Raw genomic sequence first — 10,233 nt, 5'->3', positions numbered from 1 at the left:
GTTAGATTTATTAAATATTTATTCAAATGAATTTTCGAGCTCACTTAACAAGACTGCAAAACGATCTCTAAAACTAGTCTTAAAAGGAGCTAAAAAACTAGCTCTAAAACGAGTCCGGGCTCACTTAACGAGTTAGGCTTGTTAACTATGATAATAAAATTAATAACGAGCCGAGCTCGAATTATTCGCGAGTTTGTAATTCCAAAACAAGCCGAGCTCGAGCCTTGTGATAAAAGTTCGATTCGAGCTTGAGCCTGAATATAACTTAAACTAGCCGAACTCGAGCCTAATACTATTTGGCTCGGTTCGACTCGCTTACATCCTAGTGCTAAAGGGCATCACCTTATGCTATGTTTACCTGTCAATAGGGAGAGGAGACAAAATTGGAACTCTCCTTCCTCCGATAGCATTCCCTCTGTGCAAACAGGCCTTTAGTGACCGCCATATTGATCTCTAGTCGACATTCTCAAATGAGTAAAATGATGATTACATCAAAAAAAGATCTCATTGGCTTTCTAGTTTCTATCTTTTGCTGACAATCTGCATTATGATCATACACATTCTTTTGAAATAAACAAATTGGAAACTTGGAGCAGAAATTGGTTTTGAAATAAATACTCAAATAAATTTCGATATGATTTTTTGTTCAAGTGCCCAGAAGTATACAGGAACAAACTAATTCTTGAATTCTCCCTAAGCTTCATGTGCCAATTCACATCCATGCAACAGAAAAGCCATTAGTTTCTAAGCCAGAGCACGCGGCCGAGTTCTTATGCAGACTTGCGGGCACACCTTTGTCGATGTCTACTTGACGAATGCTAACCTTCAAAGCCTTTGTCAATCATATCGACTATTTCTTGCTCACGATTTTGAAGGCTCATTATGAAGATGCGACAATGCAATCATAAAACACCGGTATGTCTGTATTCACACAGCCTTTGGCTGGATTTGCTCAAAATCAAACACTTGAAACATCAAGCGCCTCACGTCCGGTTTGCCGTAGACAGTGTATGCAAGCCCATGTATGGCTTGCTGGACTGCAGTCGTGGCAGGGTTTCTCAGCCTCCGGTTGTACTCAAACCTGTCTTGAACCGACTCCCCGTAAATGATGAAATGATGAAGGTTCTTATCCCTTAAGTATCGGCCACAGAACTTGTTCATCAGGGTGCGCCGGTGCTTTTCTTGTAGCCATCTTCCGGGGGCATCAAGATGCTTCATTAGCAACCTTTCAGCCATCACGAGATCCTGAAGGCGAAATAATTGGTAAAATGATGATTGATCGAAAGTACTTTCCAAAATAACTCAATCCTTTTTTGCTAAGACACACAAATCTGCGACTCATGTGAGTGCAGCTAAAGCAACATTATTAAGGTGACAATAACCTTACAAGCAATTTCACAACAAAGTTGTACCTGAATCTTTTGCCCAACATATTCCAACCGTTCGAAACAAAATCTAGGATGCTCGAACTTGTATTTCGATGGGTGTAAAAATGCCAACTGCCGCATAATAAATTGTGTTAAAACTAGCAGACAAACGATCAATTCAGGTTCATACAAGAATAAATATATTTCTAGCAGATCGAGAATGGCCACATACCAAAATAGCAGTATGTGGATCTATCAATAACAAGCAGAGAAAGAAAAATTCTCATAAATTTTGTACAAGGAAAATGAGGAAGAAGAAGAGGCTGATAGCGGCTTGAGATAACATTAAATCCTAAAACGGTACGAATACGACTCATTGAAGAAGTTATGAGGGAGCTAAGTCCAGTCGCATTGGATTCTCGAGCATGAAGCTTTTCACATCAAAATATCTCTGCATGGCTTCTAATGACACAGACTTAGATGATACTGCAATCTGTTCTTGCAGTAGCTATATCAATCCCATGTAATGGTACAAAGAGGGTCAAAAGAAAATTATACAGCTGATGCAACTCATTAGGACAATCAATAGCTGAAGTTTCATAGTCGATTGAGAGTATAATTGTTTGAAGATATGTTGGTAGGAAGCTGAAGATAAACTTTATGAACATATGCATTGTGCCTAAAGAAACCTAGGCATCACACCGTAGGCATATTATATCACACAATCTAGAAGCTTACATTTCATACTCGACTTAGGATTTCTTGCAAATAATGAAGATTTTGACACTCTTGACTTCTCAAACATGGATTTTTAAACAGTGAACTATTGGACTTTACTTTCCTTCTCAAATAGGTCTATCATTATTCAAAGTAGTCCAAATAAAGAATTGGGCTTTTGGATCCTTGTTTCAATGCTTATAGATGTTTGGAGCACTTCACATTCTTTCTCAAATAGGCGCATAGTTAGCCAAAGTATGCCAAATTAAAAATTGGTCTTTGATTTGTCTCCATCACAATCAAACATGTACTAACTGCTTAGGCGCAAATAACTCTAACAAAATCAAAGCAGAATATTCAGAGGTTACCTGAAGACCAAGGCCAAGTTCAATATTCCTTGCCTCAGTGATTTCTGGAATTCGATCATTCATTGGCAAAGGGTACCTCAACGCTTCCATGACTTTACGACTACTATCGAAGTCCCAGATATTCCCTCGAAATCGATGCATACCTGGTGGTACACATGCTCTAAAAAGCCTTGGATGAGCAAAAAGAGCATCTTGTGGAGGCTGCACGGAAATGACAAAATGTGAAATCAAAGATTTTCGACAATCTTTAAGTAAAGACATAATGAGAAATTAGGAACGTGGAACAAGCGATGGTCAGTGAAATAATGCATCTGAAGAAACAAATACAGTTGAATGCCTTGTATGCAGCCATATCTTGCCAGGTAATTTGTCTGTTCTCAAACTCCACCGAGACATAATCAACATCTTCCAATTGCCGTCTCAACTTTGGTTGACAGTTTTCATCTTCTGGGTCCATTCCGAATGCCTCAAATAGTACACGATATACTTCAGGCATACCAAAGCACAAATATATGGCTCCAAACAATGCCCAAAATACAGACCTGAAAAAATGGGTGGAGACAGACACATTGTAAGTAGTGGGTCAATTAACCCTACAAAAATTGAAAAATTAATAATTTAGCTTTAGAAAAAAAAAAAAAAGCATAATGGAAATATTGCACATGTTACAAAATTTTCCTAGCTCAGCCACTACCTGAAAAGTCATTGAAAGAGAGTGGGATTTGAAACCTTGAGTGCTTGTACTCTAAGAAAGCAAAGTACTATCAATAGGCCTAAGAATGTTTCTGTGTTCCTCATGAAAAGAAAGCAGGAAGGAAGAATGGTTTATGTATTATTTTTTGTTTAGCTTTAGCAAGGAAGGCATTCTAAATGCAGTTTCACCAATTGTTTCACAAAGCAATTTCAAAGATAATTTACCAAAGTATTAAACTACTTTTAGAAAATGTATTTTGGCTTCAAGTCTTTCGAGAAAAATCAATTCTTGGAATGCAAATGCAATGTCAAACCCACCCTTATTATTGTCTTATTTTCCGTATTCTCATTTGTTAAAGAGGTGTTTTCCTGATATAAAACAGAGAAGGTAATTGTTGCAATGATATATCAAAGTTAAATTGATTGTGATTTAGCTATAAGCCATCTATAAAATTGTTCTCTGAATTAAAATTCAAATTAGAGTAATCTCTGTTTAATCTCCTCTAGTTAGTATATTAGCTCAAATTAACTTAGATAGAACAATTTTATTCTAGCTTGGATAAGTCTGAGAGGAGGAACTAGAATGTCTAAGGACTGAAACTTCTTAGCAATGGTCAATAATCATTGCCCTAAGCAGGCTTGACTAGAATGAGTCATTAAAGAGTGTATAAGATGACTCTTCTCTGAGTGAGAAAGGTCTTAAGACTTAGCTATTTGAGATGCTAGTGGATTTGATACTTGACAGTGCACAAAGGTAATAATGAGTCATGAAATTTGAAGAGTAGCACCTCCTTTTCAATTCTTCTCTTTGAAATCTTAGATAAACATCATATGAAAAAGAATGTCATTGTTATAAGCAAAGTCAACTGGCTAATCCTTAACATCCTATTCCAAGACTTCTATGGAGAAGAAATTGAATCATAAACTAAGTTCAAGTCTAATCTATCAAAACTTACTTCGCTGGAGGCTCCCTGTCCTTGCGAATCATCTTATCCATCTCATCATAAGGAAACACCAGGTTGTGCAAGCTGGCTGCTTTGATCCATTTGGGCAGATTCCTCTTTCCTATCAGCTCGAAAACCCTCTCCCTCATTGGCGCAGGCGACTCTCGTGGATAACGCTGCAGGAAATACTCAGCGAACGCAAGTTCAAGCACGTACTGCCCTAGGAAGCTGAGTCTGGAGTGTCCGTTCCTGACGTGCTTGGCATTGGCGCGCTGGCAGTCTGGCGCCGGGTGCTGAAACGCTAGGTACAAGAGCGTGTCGAACTGCTTGGCTGGATTCCCATCGTCGAGTTGGTCGAACGGCTCGAGGGGGTACCCCAGGGCCTGCTTGGCCTCAAGGAGGTACTCGTCTATCCAGGTCTGGTCGGCGTTGTTGAGGCGGGCGGAAGGAAGGCAGGAGCTCAGAAGTGGCAGGGACTTGAGGGACAACTGAGGGCTATTGAGAAAGCGCTGGGTGAGCTTAGCATCATCGAGAGGCGGTTTGAGGATGAAGCGGCGCGGAGGGACCTTCTTCTTGGGGAAAGCGACCTTCTTGCGCTCGGCGAGCTCACGGAGGAGGCGCTGGGGGCTGTTTGGTGGAGCTTCCGGCGGGGGCGTGCTGGCGACGGCGAGAGCCCGACGACGGGGATTCGGGCGGCGGGATTGGGAGGATTTGACGTAGGAATGGAGGGGGAGATGAGAAATGGCGGCAGAGAAGGAGAGGTCGACGGAGAAGAGGCTATGGAGGGGAGAACAGAGCTCCATCTCTCGATCTTCGATTGAGATTGGTGGGAGAGAAAAAAGAGATTTTTGTTGAGGGTTTTGGGCGAGAGAAAGCGTCGGCGATGATAAGGGAGACGCTGGATTTGCTGCTTGGGCTATTGGAAATTGGCATGTGCACTTCCATTAGTTTTATGACATTGTTACAAATGTTGCAGGGAATATAAAATGGAGCGATTGTACATTTCTTATTATCGCCCTGCTGTGGATGAAATCGTCGGGACCCACAACCGCCGCAGCCATCCCTTCTTCCGCCTCCTAGAGAACTACCCCCAAACCCGCCGCCTTCAACTATGTCCACGCCCAGTTCATCGCCACCGGCCTCGCCGCCTCGTCGTTCCTTCCCAACACCCTCGTCTCTTCCCTCGCCGACCTCGCCCACCGATCCTCCTCAACAGCTGTCCCCTCCCTCTACTTCGCTGGCCGCGTCCTTCAATCCAATGTCGACTCCCGCAGCGGAAATGTGGCATCTTGCCGACGGATATTTGCCCGCGTCCCGAAGCCCGATTTGCACTCATGGAACTGCATCCTCTCGGCGTACGCTCGCTCCCGCGGCGACGGCGGGGATGCTGACTCCGCCTCTCCGCCATGCAGATTTTCTTTCTCTTCCCAAGATTGCAGCTTTCCTTTTTCTTTTCGCCCTAACGAGATTACGTTCGTGCCGGTGATCTGAGCGCTCTAGGGCAGGCAACTTGGGCAAATGCATACATTGAACTCAATCATCTGTCTATGAACCAGTTTGTAGATCCTCCGAGCAGGTGCTTGCTGCAAGTCCGCGTAAAGACATTTGATCCGGTGGTAAGGTGGGCTTGTTCGGCAGGAGGTCAAAGTGATCAACATTCGGGGTATGCGTTCGATTGGACGAGCTACCTTTCCAATCAACAGGAAGAGTAGTCGGCCCGACACTTCGACAGTTCCGTCTGACGCCGAACTTCCGACGCTCATAAGGCAAAGTAGGAAGAGACGAAGGTCGAGCGGTCATCCCGCTCGACTAAGCAAGGGGCACGGCTTCGACTCGGCATTCAGGGCTCCCTCGCTCGACAAGGTGGAGCCGGGCAACAGCTCATTGGTCGAGCAGACGCTCGTCCCTGCCGTCGCATCACTTGAACAGCGGGCTGACCGAGCGGCTCTCTCGTTCGGCCCAATAGCAGACAAAAGAAGTAGTTGATAATATCTTCCTAGGGATTATTGTCATCGACAGTTGGCATGATCAATGGCATGACCAGACAGAGGATCGTACGGTGGAAGTTTTCACTATCACGTTAGAGATATGCTCGGTATGTTCAGATATAGCGTCAGACACGCTTTTTTGGCATGATCTTTTCATGTATACTTTGAAAAACATGCACGTCTCAAGAAACGTGCGCGCGCCTCCTGGGAACTCTACATAAAAAGCTTGGGAGCTCTATATAAGAAGCCAAGCTTCATCGGAGGTATGCTCAGATCACTGTAGCTAGAGTTACGTTGCTCCTTTTTATTTCATTCTTCATTCGTTTGGCGGTGATTGATTTGAGTGTCGGAGAGTCATCACCGGGGAACCCCTCCCTGGTTCGGCACTAACGACTTGTGGTTGCAGATTCAGCTCGTCGGAGGTTCACGTCATCTTCGGTCGATAGTCATTCAACGTAAGCATTGTCTACCCAACGCCCGTCTACTCGCTCTCGGACAGGATGAACATCCTTTGCTACGACGCGATGATCAGAAGAAGTCTCTCAATTCAGCAACGCCTCTGTTAGTCAACCCGTCTTAGGACCAACACGGAAAAAATCATGGTGATTAAGAAGCCTCTAGATTCATGGTCGAATTACTAGTAGATCACAAGGATACACAACAAAAAAAAGATATCAGATTGTAGATTTTGATCGAGTTTGTGTTTCGCCTCCAAAAGGAAGTGCTGCAGATAAAGCAAGTCATCCTCCAAGTTTGTGTATCTCCAAGTTTTAGTGTTCATCAAACCGAAGTTCACCTTCTCCGCCCTCCTATGAGCCCTTCCACCGCCAGCGACGCCGTCACCGCCACCAAGCACCTCGTCGGGAAGCTCAATGGAGACTTGAGCCTCGATGCCAGAGGCCTCCGCCTCCGAGCAGCAGCACGCCGATGGACACGGCAACTTCGCCGAGAATTAACCACATCTCTCTGTTCCCAACCGACTTCCCTTGCCCTTCGAACTCCATCAACGCGAAAGCCTCTCGCCACTCCGTCGTCGCTACCGTCCATGCGACCTTCGGCTCCTCGCTGGCGTCGAGCACCACCGCTTCATCTCTGCCGATCGGCACCGAGAATCGGAAGATGCCGGGGTGCGCGACGAGCTCGGTCGCTGCTCGGGCCAGCGAGAGCACCGGCGCGCCGCGCTGGAAGATGTCGAGGAAGAAAAGCAGGTGGGAAAGGGAGAGGCGGAGCGGGGAGGGGACTCGGCGGCGGGCGGTGGTCGTGTGCAGGAGCCAGAACAGATGGCGAGGGGAGATTGCGGATTCGACGGCGGAATGGGCGGAGGAAGGGAAGAGGGAGCGGCAGAGGAGCGTCCACAGGCGGTCGGAGGTGAAGATGTCGTGCGACGGTTTGGAGACGCAGCAGGCGACGGCGACGGACTTGGGGTCGTCGTCCATGGACCGGGAAACGAGTTGGAGGACTTCCCACGGAGGAGGGGTAGCAGCAGTCGCTTGTGATCCTCTCAGTCGCGTCGTCGCCGCCATTGCCGAATTCGTTTCTCCCAATCGATCCAATGATCCCTTGCTGCGGAGTGCTGAATATCAGAGGGCGGCAGAGTGACGGCGCATGCAGAGACCTCACGAAAAGAGGCAGACGCCTGCGCTTACGCTTCATGGCGGCGGCGCCACCCGAACGCACACGAACAACACGCAGGCAGTGCAAGAAGAACATTGTCGATTTAATTTTCTTAAACATTTTTAAATCATTAAAATTAATGTTTTAAGGCATTTAATATGCAGTGTCCTCTACTGAATAGATACAAGTGAGATCGTTTTTTAATTTACGAGAGCTGTGGTGCATCACTTGTTGGTCTAATTGATTCAATTGAGATAAATTTGAAAAAAAAAATCAATCAGTTACTTCCATTTCAAAATGCTTCCTTCGGGACGATATAATAGTTGAGACATAGGATATTATCATATTAGATTATGAGATCGAGATTTAGCGCGTCTAAGCATGTCTTTCTTCATGTATTGACCAATGCACTAATGGCTAGTTGTCACTTGATTTATCTTTTTCGTATTGACCTTAGAATGGATTGACGGGAGCACTGGAATGAGTAAATTACCTTTTACCACGTTAACTCTCTTGTTTTTAATAAAAGCTATTATAATATAAAAAAATAATTATTTTAACCAAAGTATTATACATAAAATATTATTATACTTGATCATGTTCCAAGACTCGCCAAGAGATATATCGATAACACGACGAATATATTGACTGTTGCTGCTTAGAACCATCAGAGGAGGAAGAATGAAGAGAGGAACCATCGCTTTCGGAAAACTTAGAGAATGACAAACTGAAGACAAGAGTTAAAATGTCACTGAGATACCTCAACGTTGTCACTCCGTCATCCAAGTAAGAACCAGTTCAGAAATGAGGAGCTAATGAATAGTTTAGAGTGACTTTTTTTTTTTAAAAAAAAGAACTTGGTTGTTTCCAGCTTGCTCCCCTTTTATATTGTCTTTCATGACTTGTCCCCAGGGCGTAGCACAGCTAGGGGTGCATGATTTCATGATCGAAAGGTCCATAATTCGATCCTTGGGGTATCATTAACTAGGGTTAGCATTCCGATCATGGGCTTTCAACTATGTATCTGCATTTACCTCCCTCTATATATGTGACACCGACCCTAGGGGGACCGTTGATGTGGAAATTCCATATTTTTTTCATGGCTTCTCGCTTTCCCTACATTTGTGAACATTTATTTCGTTTATCGATTTTAATGATGAACATTTATTTCTTTTATCGATTTTAACGATGAATTAAGGGTAATGATTAATCGACATGTTAAGGGTGATCATTAATGGGCATGTTATAAATGATCATTAATCATTATCATTTAGCGAGCATATTAAGGAATCTTTAATACCTCTGACCCTTCATCTTCAACCTATTGAATGCTATCGCATACTAATAGATTTTCAGCCTAATGGAATTGTTCACATCAAAGCCATAACGGCTAGAGAGAACCTGGATATCACCGGTCGAGGGGTCTTGGGTAGTCACTCGGGAGTAATCGTGAATGAACATCTAAGATAGTAAGGCAACTAAGTGATCCTTGTCCAGGTCGGTATGGTGAACCTATCCGATTACTTTCTCAGTCGGTTAAGTAATCTTCGTCCCGGTTAGCTGGTTGAGCATGTCGAATCATCTACTCGGTTGGCTAAGTAATCTTGATCTCGATTGGCTGGCGAACCTCATCCGAGTCAACAGATTTAGCCGGTCTGTCTTTAACTTTTCTATCCACATAGATAGATATATATCTTGACTTACGAAAAAAAATCACTTGGAGACTACCATTTCCCCACGTCAATACCAAAATATTCTTTATCAATTTAATAAAATTACTTGGGGGGTGTTTGGTTCTTTCCTAGGAATAAGAATCGGAATGCGAATCATTGTATTGTGGAATGGGAATGGGTATGAGCATGAATATCACTCTTAAAAGCAATGTTTGGTTAGTTGCATATTTTCTATCGGAATAAATCAAAATTTCCCTTTTTACCCTTAAAGGAAAATAAGAGAAAAAATTAAATGTGAGAGAAAAATATGATGAAAGAGAATGATGAGGGAGAAAGTATGATGAGAGAGAAAGTGTGATGAGAAAGAATGAAGAGAGAGAAAGTATGATGAGAGAAAATGAGAAATGAGAGTGTGATAGAGAGATTATGATGAGAGAAGATAAGAGAGAAAATATGATGTGAAAGAAAGTATGATGAGAGAGGATGAAGAGAGAGAAAATGTAATGAGAAAAATGAGGGGAGAGAGTGTGATGAGAGAGATTGAGGAGAGAGAAAGTGTGATGAGAGAGAAAGTGTGATGAGAAAAAAGAGAGCAGTGAGTGTGATGGGAGAGATTGAGAAGAGAGAAAGTATGATGAGAGAGAAAATATGTTGAGGAAAAAAAAGAAGGAGTGTGACAAGAGAGATTGAGGAGAGAGAAAGTGTGATGAGAGCGAAAGTGTGATAAGAAAAAACGATAAAACATAGTGTGATGGGAAAGATTGAGGAGAGAGAAAGTATGATGAGAGAAAAAGAAGGAAGAGAGTGTGATGGAAGAGATTGAGGAGAGAGAAAGTGTAATGAAAAAAAAAGAGGAAAGAGAGTGGGAT

The 10,233-nt window shown here is 43.4% G+C and overlaps 2 protein-coding genes across 3 annotated transcripts; both read right to left on the bottom strand.

Annotated features, from left to right (window-relative positions):
- Positions 1–603: 603 nt before the first annotated feature.
- Positions 604–4,892, bottom strand: LOC122016322 (ribonuclease III domain-containing protein RNC1, chloroplastic-like). 2 transcript variants are annotated; one of them, XM_042573573.1, is made up of 5 exons: positions 4,102–4,892; positions 2,790–2,994; positions 2,453–2,653; positions 1,413–1,499; positions 604–1,245 (listed from the first exon to the last, which is right to left on the bottom strand). In XM_042573573.1, the coding sequence occupies exons 1-5, from the start codon at positions 4,890–4,892 to the stop codon at positions 928–930; spliced, it is 1,602 nt and encodes a 533-aa protein (XP_042429507.1). In that variant the 3' UTR covers positions 604–927. The 2 variants fall into 2 exon arrangements, with proteins under 2 accessions (XP_042429507.1, XP_042429508.1); XM_042573574.1 differs by lacking the exon at positions 4,102–4,892 and having other exon boundaries at positions 2,780–2,989.
- On the bottom strand, positions 4,804–7,732 carry LOC122016323 (probable F-box protein At5g04010). The gene has a single exon (XM_042573575.1). The coding sequence runs from the start codon at positions 7,598–7,600 to the stop codon at positions 6,947–6,949; it is 654 nt and encodes a 217-aa protein (XP_042429509.1). The 5' UTR covers positions 7,601–7,732; the 3' UTR covers positions 4,804–6,946.
- Positions 7,733–10,233: the final 2,501 nt, after the last annotated feature.

This window comes from Zingiber officinale, chromosome 8B, assembly GCF_018446385.1.
Source record: "Zingiber officinale cultivar Zhangliang chromosome 8B, Zo_v1.1, whole genome shotgun sequence".
NCBI lineage: Eukaryota > Viridiplantae > Streptophyta > Magnoliopsida > Zingiberales > Zingiberaceae > Zingiber > Zingiber officinale.
This window is presented reverse-complemented; position numbering and strand designations above follow the sequence as displayed.